The 11,671-nt window shown below is 33.0% G+C and overlaps 1 protein-coding gene across 1 annotated transcript; it reads right to left on the minus strand.

Moving 5' to 3' along the window:
* Positions 1 to 7,837: 7,837 nt before the first annotated feature.
* Positions 7,838 to 10,034, minus strand: LOC120161735 (ABC transporter G family member 6-like). The gene has a single exon (XM_039171950.1). It carries the CDS (start codon positions 9,992 to 9,994, stop codon positions 7,838 to 7,840), a length of 2,157 nt encoding a protein of 718 aa, XP_039027881.1. The 5' UTR covers positions 9,995 to 10,034.
* Between the last annotated feature and the right edge of the window lie 1,637 nt (positions 10,035 to 11,671).

Raw genomic sequence — 11,671 nt, forward strand, 5'->3', positions numbered from 1 at the left:
ATGCAAAGGGAAATGCATTTTATAACATTAACCAAGAAGAGCTTGAAGAAACTCTCCCTCTTTGTGACTCTCCTCGTCATGATCCTCAACTTTTTGAGTTTCCTTTCATTCCCAACACTCCTTTGAAAAACACCAAAAGCGACATCGTTTTCTGTGGTAAACTCATCCAAGAACGAGACTTTGTTGCTGGCGATGCTGATCAAAGTAGGCCTCGTTCCCCTTTATCCTCGTTCAGGCGATTCAACAGAAATAAATATGATTTGGGTTCTCTTTACTCTCTGAATTTCAAGTCAAATACTTTTTTATCAACCAAAAGTTGTAGGTCTCAAAGCTCATCTTCGGTCAAACAACACAAGGCTTTGATTGGGGTAACAAAGATACCGCAGAAGATGGAGCTAAGTGATTTAAAGAGAAGACAAAACAGAAGAAACCACCCATTACCCATGTTTCCACCGGTGGCCACCGGAGATATGGCGGTGGCGGACGCCGATGACAGCTGTGGTGTTAAAGACAAGAGATGTCTTCTTTGGAGTCTGTTGAGGCCTTCGAAGTGCGGAGCTCATGCTTTTAATTCAATGAACAAGTCTTCGTTAGGATGTATTTCACGCGTGTAAAGCTGTTTTTCCCGTACGCGTAAAGTGATTTTATTAACACACATTATGTGCGTATATTTGTTATTGTAGATCATATCTAAATATCGCTATTCTTTTCAAATTAAAAAAAACAAATATCACGAAATTTTTTATTCTTTAGTATTCATTGCCTTGTTCTTTTATCTTTAAAAACCAATCCGATCCATAGTGCAAGTAAAACATAATGATTATGATTTTTTAAAATATATATGCATATTTGATAAAAATTATAATATTAACATACATTAATCACGAAATCAAGTAACATGTAAAATTGAAGTCCCATGAGTTATAAAACTACACATTAAGTTTAATATTATGTAATTTGATCTACGAGATCTGATTTTAATTAATTTATACATAAACTAATAACATAGTCGTTACCGGTAAGTGAAGAATGGTTCCAAAGAGCAGAAGCGCAAACAATAAGTGAAGGGTGGAGAATCACTACTCGTTCCTGCACTCTTGAGGATTCTTTATTTGTGTAGGAGCTTCTCAGGATTCAAATAACAATATTATTTATGAACACGGAGGCTGTTATCATGATTTTGGCAGTAAGCTAATCAGAATTAATAGTGCTGTTACCAGTCTAATAACTAATCCAGATATATTTATGAGTATGAACGCATATACTAAAAACATAAATTTTTTATATAAAGTGAGTACAAATAAAATTGTAGAGTAAACATCATCAGTCAAGCAAATAATTATTCAACAAAAATTCAGGTGAACAAACATAAATCTGCCATCGGCTGCCGCATGCCCAAAAGATCGAGTATTACATAGGCATATGCATATGCATATAGGAAGACGGAGTTTACTTAATCTAGCTGTGAATTGACGGAAGCCATATGGAAACAACACACCGTCATGAGAGGGAGGTTGTTGCTTTTATAATAGTAAAGATATGAAGAATAAAATATATTTCTTTCTAGATAGAGTTGATTTTATCTTAGTTATATCTTCCACCAAGTGTTGTTGCCTACAATGCATCTTTCCTCTCTCTAGAAGCCATCCTTTCAAAGGCTTCCTCTAGAAGCACAACCAAACATGCATATAAACCTCATTCTTCTTACCAAAATTTTCAAATAAACAAATGGATACAAAGAATACTTATACCATCAATCCAGAAGAGCTTGAACGAACTCTCTCGTCATTTTTCACTTGATGATCCTCAACTTTTTGAGTTTCCTTCCATTCCCAACACCCCTTTTAAAAAAACAATACAAACAACATCGTTTTCTGCGGTGAACTCATCCAAGAACAAGGCTTTGTTGCTGATCAAAGTAGCTCTCTTTCTCCTTTATCTTCGTCAGGCGATTCAACAGCAACAAATATTATTTGTGTTCTCTTTACTCTCTGAATTCCAAGCCAAATTCTTCTTTATTAACCAAAAGTTGTAGGTCTCAAAGCTCTTCTTCAGTCAAACAACAAAAGGCTTTGATTGAGGTAACAAAGATACGGCAGAAGATGGAGCCAAGTGATTTAAAGAGAAGGCAAAACAGAAGAAACCACCCATTACCCATGTTTCCTCCGGTGGCTGACGATGATAGTTTTAGTGCCGGCGGCAAGAGATATCGTCTTTGGAGTATGTTAAGTCCTTTTAGCACGTTAGACAAGACCACGGTGGTCTTGACCACCTTAGGATGTATTCCACACTGGACAAATCTAGGATAAAAAGAGGTCTTGAGCCGTTGGAAAAATGGATATATTGTATATTTTGCCCATTATAACATTAATAGTCTAATCTAAGTCATTAAACCCCTTGATTAAATGAAAAAAAATCGTATCTTTAATTATTCTAAAAAAAAATTAAATCAAATTATATCTTTGTAACAAATTTTTTTAGCTCTGAACCCATAAGTTTATAATTCAGCTCTAAGAGTTTTTAACTACCCTTGATATTATCAGATTTTTTATTTTTATCTCACTGGTCAATAGATGATGGGGCACATTCACATAGGATCATATGATAAAAAAAAATTAAAAATCTTATAACAATAAAGATAAATTTTTAATATGTATGGTTGTTTCCTGGTAACTTATTAGTCAATTCTTTGATGTTTCATTGTAGCAAGTCTTTCTCCCACTAGTTTGCATACGTTTGCTCTTCCCTCACTGTCAGTGTTTCATAGCAATTATATTTATAGTTAATTATCTTTGACCATCTCACCCTTAAATTCAGGGGTGCATCAGAGGGATCCATAAAGGTAGGCATCCTGAAAATTTTAAATTAAAATGTAACACCTCAACCCGTACCTGACTCGAATACGAGTTCGAGATGTCATATTGACTTTTTAAAACAATTTCTTTACAAAATAACTAAACATTTAAACTTATATTAAGAAAATATAATGAATACTATTAAATTATGTTTCATTATAAAAATTTGAAGAAAAAAATACGTATTTGTGATCAGTACTATAAGATATGAACAGTACCATGAACAGTGAAAAATTGCGAATATAAATTGTGTATCAATGTACTGCTACAGTAACTTTCGTAAAAATCTAAGCTTTCATCCGTATAAAATCTATCCATTACATATATGCATTTAAAACATTACAAAACTCAATTGTATGACTTTTCAAAACCGATTAGAACATATCGGATTTAATCCTTTATTTACATGCCGACCACTTTCCTTATTACAAAATACATACTATACATTTCTTTTTTGATCTGATATTTGGAAATGAGAAACTGACCTATCTTGCATTACTTTTATCAATCTTCCTCTTCTTGGAACCTACGCGTGAAACAATCACAAGTTAAGTCGTTGACTTAGTGAGGCATATAAAACATATAATATAACCATATAACATTTTATATAAACGAAAGGCATACATCTGCAAATACTATCATTAATCCCTTTTACTTACCATAGATTCATCATATATAACACATATATCATTTCACAACAGAACACATATCATATCATATCAATTGATTTATTTACTCTCTTTAAAGTCTATGTATTAGCCCATGTATAGTTTTGAGAACTTAAGGTATGCGAGTACATTGAGGTTGTGCACCACTATGCTGTCACCACAGCTCATATAAATGTCCCGAAGGACCTATCCAGAGGTCATAAAGAACCTCAATAACTGTCCATAGGTCCCGTAGAACCTAGGTAAACTGTCCATATGTTCCTTAGAACATAGATATACTGTCCATATGTCCCGAAAGACATAGGTAATTCTGTCCATATGTCTCGAAAGACATAGGTAATTTTGTCCATATGTTCTTTAGAACATAGGTAAACCCTCGACTTTTGGCATGCCAACTATACCACTAGCTCTCATATTACATAACATGGTATCATTTATGACATTTCACATATTCACATCACTTATTCTTTCTCTTCTATCACATACCACATGTATGTGTTACCATATGTTTCATATCATATCACATGTATCGCTTATTGTATATTCATATGCACATAGTTCATATCACTTTGCATGGAATCACGTAGGTTGTTTCATATAGATTATTTTATTTCTCCTTTGTGCATATACATATGTCATGTCTTATTCACATATGTTCATATATACATCACACAGCACATAGAATAACATATAAACTTATACATAAATCATTTATATGTTATTCACATATCACCTATCGTATAGCTTATTTCATATTCCTATATTCATGTAGTTCAGTGTCACATAACATATAATACAAGCAAGATGTAATAATACATACATGTAATCACTTAGATCATTGTCTTATAACACATATCCCATAATCATACAATTCATCACATCGATCATTAATCAAATATTATTTTAGGAGTTACTTCTTACCATAGTAACTCCATCACTGGCTCATCGCAAGCCACTATTTATTCAATACATAAGTACAAATTAAATTGCACTCACCTTAGCCTTGCTTTGATTCAATCCTAATTCTTTGATTGTTCCGGAACTTGTTTAGGCTCAACATCTACATAAACATAATTTCGAGACGGTTTTCAGAAGCCTAAACCTTATAACTTGATATTACTAATTTAGGCTAATTTAATGAACCAAAAATTCACTTTTCCTTTAGGAGTGTATCGATGCACTATGGGTGTATCGGTACACAAAATAGCTTCGAAATATCCATGCATCGATGCACCCCCTTAATGCATCGATGCACCTTCAAAATTGTCTTAGTGCATCGGTGCCCATTCATAGTGCATCAATGCACCTGTCCAGAATAGTTTATTTTCACCCGAAAATCATCAATACTTCACCCGAATTTTCAAGTATAAAATCCTTATTATGCAACTAAATTCATCTATAACAACTTTAACTAATTTCTATCATTCCAACACTTTATAATCTCCCATATTTCATCCAAATTCTTAAAGCTAAGAATCATACCAAATTTTCCATGTTATCCAAACTTAATTCTAACACTTCTAACTTCTTATTCTCATAGATGACAAGTCAAATTCATCCTCCAAATTCATTTAAACCTTCTTATTCAAAATTCCACCTAAAAACCCATTTCCTTTCATCTTTCATAACTTCTTCATCTTTTGATTTTAAGACAAATTAAGCTTTCCTTAAGCTTAATTATCATCTAAGGATCAAAACTCAACTTAAATTTCAGCTAATAATCAACAACGAAGAAATCTTACCTTTGCTTGAGCTCTCACGTGGAGGAGGAAGAAGAAAGAAGATGAAGAAGAGAAGTGGAGAAAATATCTCATTCATCTTATCCCCACCTATATATATATATATATATATCATTTTATTATCATTTCCAAGTCAAATGACCATTTTGCCCTTTAATTCTTTTAAAAATTACTAACAACCCTTTAGGAAATATTTTCAAATAAATCATTGAACTTTTCAACTTTTCCGCTTTAAATCACCAAATTTTGAAATTTTACAATTTAGTCACTAACCCGATATTGAGGATGTTACAAATATATATTTTAGAATTTTGTATATATTTTTAAGTGATAATTTATTTTTGTTTCCTTTAAAATTTTATAAATTCATCTCTTAAAATTTTAAAAGTTCGTCTCTTAATATAAGATCTAACGTCCGTATCAACTCAAATCATATCTATAAACCAAAACACCCTAGAAAAGTCAATTCAATCAATTAAATCAACTGCAAGATGTTTTAAAGGCTTAGTAACATTTTTTAGATAGAAGTCTAGGATTAGCTGGATACAAGAAGATGACTAAAATATCAGGTTTTTCTATATAATGGTGGTTGCTAATCAACATAGGCAAGCAATTAGATGCTTAAAAATTGAAAAATAAATATTAGTTACAATTATTTTTAAAATTGCATGGAATTCACCCAAAAAAATTAGAAACATACCATTTTGTTTTATTTTATTTTTTGCTTATTCGGAGAAGCTTTTTCTGGTCCGAATTGTAAATAAATAAGGATATATTAGTGAAGAAAAAAATATAGAAAATTTTGATTAAGGTATCAGTGATGTTGGTGGTGGTCGCTATGATGTTTTTGGCTCCGCTCAGAATGCCACCATTGCAGCCTCCTCCTGCTTATATTTGTTAGAAATCAAACTTGATTTTTAGAAAGTTGAAAGTAAAAAAAAAAACGGCTATAAATACTATGGAAAATTGAAGACTATTGTAGAAACAATCACATGGAAAATGAGACAACATGCTTAACTATTAAGCATACAAACCAAGGCAAACATGAAAAGGAAAAGTCCACCACGACAAGCAAATTCAAGGAGGCAAGAAGAATGTAGAAGCATATATGGCGGTTTAATTTTTGCTATAAATATGCGTGTGATATATGAATGTAATATAAGTGAAAGAAAAATGAATGAGTGAAAGCTTAGAAAAGCTATTAGAGAGAATTGAGTAAAGCTTAGAATAGCGAGGTTGTGTTTGTAAACTAGCCGTAACTAGTGTTGTAGTGTTATAATATTGGGGTAACGTCGTTGTAACGTATTTTGCCTCGTATCAATAATAGTTTGAGTTATATAAATTACCAATAGTCCATCTACGCTTCCAACAATATTGGTCTCATCTTGGATTTGGTGTTAGTCACCACTTTTACCTATCTTTCCCATGCTTTCAAATATAACCCCAAATGTGTGATGCCAATAAACCCTGGTTGAAAGAATAACCAACAACAAATAGATTCGTTTTATTTTAAATTCTTTGTTTAATGATAATATGAATTATGTCGAAAAAATTTGCATGTAATTCATGTATTTATTTCATATAGAAGGAAAAGAATTTACGCTATTTCAAAATTAACATACACATGAACAAAACTTAATTCAAAACATTAAGAGAATAATAAAAATTAGACTATAGGGAAAATCTATAAATAAGATCAGTACAATTAATAGTTATATTTACATAATATGAAGTCTTGTATATGAGGGTTTCTTTTTTCTTTCTTTTTTTAGGCTTTGATTTTATATTCATGGTAATATTTCAAAACTCGTAAATAAAATTACATATTTATACGAAAGTTATTGAATTCTTTTGATGTCGGCTGCCATTCTTAAGGGAATATTCAATTTTTCTTTGTATTTTTGGGTTTAGTAATTTTGCTTTTGTATAATTTTTTCTATGATTGTTGTCCTATTTTCCTCTATATAATTAGGTGCGTTGTAATTTTGATTCATTTTTTTTATTTGTGATAATAAAATCCAGTTGTCATTATTTAAAAAATTCCAATCGTTTTTGTGAAGTTAATACATAAAAACAAAACACTACTTCAATGCTCTATAAACCTAAAAAAAATGAGAAATTTCTTACAAAATAAGACATATTAATTAACAAGCAAGAAAAGCCAACTTCAAATTATCCACCCAATATTCAACTTAAAAATAAAAATAATTACTTCAAGAGTTAAGAAAACTCAGCTTCACTATTTATACAATCTTATTGGAGAAATGAATAAAATCGTGTAAATTACAACTTATGATTTTATTCTAGTAAAAAAAATATTCAAAAAAATTATATGTTCTTTTCAAGTTTTAGTTTGTTTATGAATAAAATTATTTTCTTAATTGGAAAATGAAATTATAAGTAATGGAAAATACAAAAAAATCGTGAAATTAAAAATAAGGTTTCATAGAGAATTAAACTATTTTTCAGAAGTTAAATAAAAAGAAATTATAAAGAAAACAATTATTTTCCATTAATATATATAAATATAGTCACTATACCAATTTCAATTGAAGAAATTAAAGTGAAATTCTTTTCATGTTCTCTTATTTTTGCTTCCAAATAACAAAGAGAAATAAAACAAAACCCTGAAAAATAATCCCCAAGCCAAAGTGATGAGGAAGCAATCCCATTTGCTCAAATCTGAAATTCCCTGTTTCATCAAAACATCAACTCCCGTTGTCAAGCATGTCGAGCTTGTAATCTCCGACGTCCCCAAAGTATCGCTCAACGACTGCAACAATCTCACTTTCATGGCGTCGGAAACAGCTTCGAGTGGCGTGCCGTCAAATATCTGAATCCCTCTAACGAAACATTCCGTCCGATTATCCAATTCGTTCCGTAAAACTGCCTCGTAAGGATATTTGATGAGGGATACGTAATGGAACCAAATCCAATAGGTGGGGATTTGGTCACGGTTGATGAAGAAGCCGCTGAAGAGCAAGAAAATTGCTAAGATGGCAACGATGATCGGGTAGCCTAACCTCAAATGTGGGATAACACCGGAGATAAATGTGACAAGTGAACTTCCGGACCAAAATGAAGCAAATATGATTAAGAAATAGAATAAGAATCCGAAAAATCCGCCTTTGAGGCCTATTGTCCAGAATGTGGTGGTCGAAAAGGCAAAAGCTAAGACAATTAGGCCCGGTAAAGCGACCAAAGCATTTGATATAACATAAGATAATCTCCTGTAAGAATTATAAGCTGTTTCTCTCACGAAAATGTACCTTTCGAGGAGAAAACCCGCGAAAGCATCGGTACAAGTGTAAAACGTCGTCGACATTGCAAAAACAAAGTATCCCAGTCGTTTTTGTACCCCTTTTGGTGAGTTATCGAGTTGCCAAAATATAGATGATAAAATTAGACCTGTCAATAAAACCGCAGCCAATCGGATACCGAACACCTCCGGCATCCTTCTTGAATTTCGGATCGATCGGATCGATAAAACTGTGATTTCTTTCCAGACAGAGTTTGCAAATGTGGGAACCATGGATGTTGAACCAGCATCAATGGTTACACCCGAAACAAGTTTGCCTCTAGAAATACTGATGCTAATTGCTTCTTTTAGTGATGAAATTTGCCTATCCGGCTCAGAGTTTCTTCTTTGCCATGACTTGTTGAATTCAACCAAGCTTTTTGTCCCTTCCAAAGATTCTTCGAGTTCCCAGATTAAATCGAGAGCGAACTCGATTTTATTCTCGTTCTCGGGTATCGGATGTCCAAAATCAGAGAGATATAACGACATATTCGTTGTTAATCCGCTATAAACAGTTCGCCCTCTAGACAAAATTATCAATCGGTCAACTGATCCAAGAATTCGATAACTTGGCTGATGAACAGACATTATAACAATGCTTCCACTTTGAGCAATCCTTTGCAAAGCCTTCACTATCATGAAAGCACTGGTTGAATCAAGCCCCGATGTAGGCTCATCCAAGAATAAAACGATGGGGTCATGAATTATATCGATTCCTATCGATACACGACGCCGTTCGCCACCTGAAACCCCTTGATGCCCTTGGTCGCCAATAACAGTTTTGGCAGCATTTCGTAATCCCAATTGTTCGATCAAAGCTTGAACTCGTGTTTTCTTATTGGATTTGGACAAGGTCCGAGGAAGCCGAAACTCAGCAGCGAACATTAAGGATTCTTCGACAGTAAGCATAGGAAAAAGCAAATCGTGCTGCATGACATAAGCAGAAATCGCTTTCAACATCCGTGACGAAAAAATATCGTCGTTAATAGTGATGTTCCCTTGCAAACTCCCTTTCGCTATTCTATTAGCTAAAGCGTCTATGAGCGTAGATTTCCCGGACCCACTTGCTCCGAGCACCGCCAGTATCTCGCCGTCTCGCGCCTCCCCGGAGATATCATTAAGCAACTTTTTCGTTAAACCACCTCCTCCAGCGGCGGAGAACCCCAACAGCGGCAACTTGCGACGAACCCTTACACTATACGTAAGGTTGTTGAAGGAAAGAACAAGTGGCACTGGCAGCAGCTTAGTGACATCAATGTTGGTTTCACCGACCGAAGTTCCGTCGGCTGTGGCGTGTTTAAATAACTGTCCAAGTGTCAAATCACCGGTTGAGGAGGCTGATAATTCGCCGGCGATAATCTCCACCGAGTGGGGGTAAAAAAGGGAAGAATTTCCATTAGCCGACGATACAGATTCGGCTTCAACACGAGACATAATGGGTTTCTCGTTTCTTGCTTGAGAATCAAATCAGTGATATGGTTTTGGCCTATTCTTAAGAGAATCAGGATATGAAGACGATGAAAAAAACAAAATGGCGCTTTGGGTTGGGGGAATTTTTTCGTTATTATATTTATAGAAATTGAATAATCACGTGAAAATGTTCATCGTTTTTTTCTCTCCATTTAATTGTTAAGTTATTAGATTAGATTCTTATTGTTGTGTTCATACGTTTTTCATAGAGAAAGGGCGAGAGTCGAGTTACACTTAAATAATCCAGAAAAAGTGGAAAATGGAGAATTTTGGGAAAATAATTAAAATTTAATTAATGAGCATTTTTAATTTGGATTATTTTAATTTTGTATAGATAAATAATATTCAATAGCGTGAACACTCTTTGGCTGAGCTATATTATCTGGTCTGAACTTTGTAGTACGCCTTTCGTTTCTTAGGAGGGAAGGGATACGTGGGAATGGGTGGTTAAAATTTGGATAAATTACACGGTGATCACTTTTATTTTTTTTATCTATCTTATTTAATTATCGATTTTAAAAAGGTAACAATGTGATCATTTATGTTATCGATCTATCTTATCTTGATCATTAAATTATTAACTATAATTAGTTTGATAATGTGTCATGTTAACAAAAAAATGATTGATTTCAAATTTAATCTATAATCTTTTAAAGTTCATTTTTTTTACTTTCTTTAAAAATCCCTAAAAATTATCTTTCTAAAAAACTCTTTTCTTTAATCAAAACCCTTATCCTAAATTTGTTGTCAATGTCACCTTCAATTATTCTCCATGTTGTCTCTTACAAAGAAGAAGAACTCTAGGTAGGATGAACACTATCTTGATAATCACAAACTTTGACTGTCAACCGTCATGGGTACCAAAAATCATAACAAATGCCACCCCTCTAGAAGCTCAACAAATAGCTCTTGTCGCACCCTAGTTGTCACATTTATGACTATTTAAACTCTAGAATGTGAGCTTCGGCAGTTATACCCCCCAACCACCATAGTGTGTCATATCGACTCTAATGTCAGCCCTTATTTGTTCTTAACTTACGCTCTGTCTCCGCTACTCATTATCGCACTCTTCACACTGTCGTTTGTCTCAAATCAAAATGGAATGATCCAATATCGTTACGTACTTTTCTTCCATTCATTTGATTGTAGACCTACAACTATGGTGTTATGAGTTCCTCTTCGCCAAAGACAACACAGAGGACTGTTGGAGACTATGACTAACATGTTTTTGGTTGGTGTTATGTTAGAGAAGATTTTTTATTTTGTTTAGAGAGAGTGAAAATGAACTTTTGAAAGTTTAGGGTTAATTTTGAAATTAATTTTTTTATTAATATGTCACATCATTAAACTAACATGAGTTAATGACTAAATGAAAAATAAGACATATTGATAACTTTAATGGTTAAAGAATTAATTTTTCAAAATTAATGATAAAAAAGAACATATATTAAAAACAAAAGTGACCACTCGTGTAATTTACCCAAATTTTAATTAAAGCATAGTTAACTCCACCACTGTTGGTTAAATCAAGTGTTAAATGTTTCAAAGTTCATTTACATTAATCTAGAAAGTGTAAAATTAATTATTAATTAATTGAGGTAATGTCGTCTAAATGTCTGGTTTGTTTTCAATAGATACTAT

Source organism: Hibiscus syriacus, unplaced genomic scaffold (genome assembly GCF_006381635.1).
Source record: "Hibiscus syriacus cultivar Baekdansim isolate YM2019G1 unplaced genomic scaffold, ASM638163v2 tig00111402_pilon, whole genome shotgun sequence".
NCBI lineage: Eukaryota > Viridiplantae > Streptophyta > Magnoliopsida > Malvales > Malvaceae > Hibiscus > Hibiscus syriacus.

Coding starts and splice junctions, on each gene's coding strand:
- LOC120161735 (XM_039171950.1), bottom strand. CDS start 9,994: ATGTCTCGTGTTGAAGCCGAATCTGTATCGTCGGCTAATGGAAATTCT.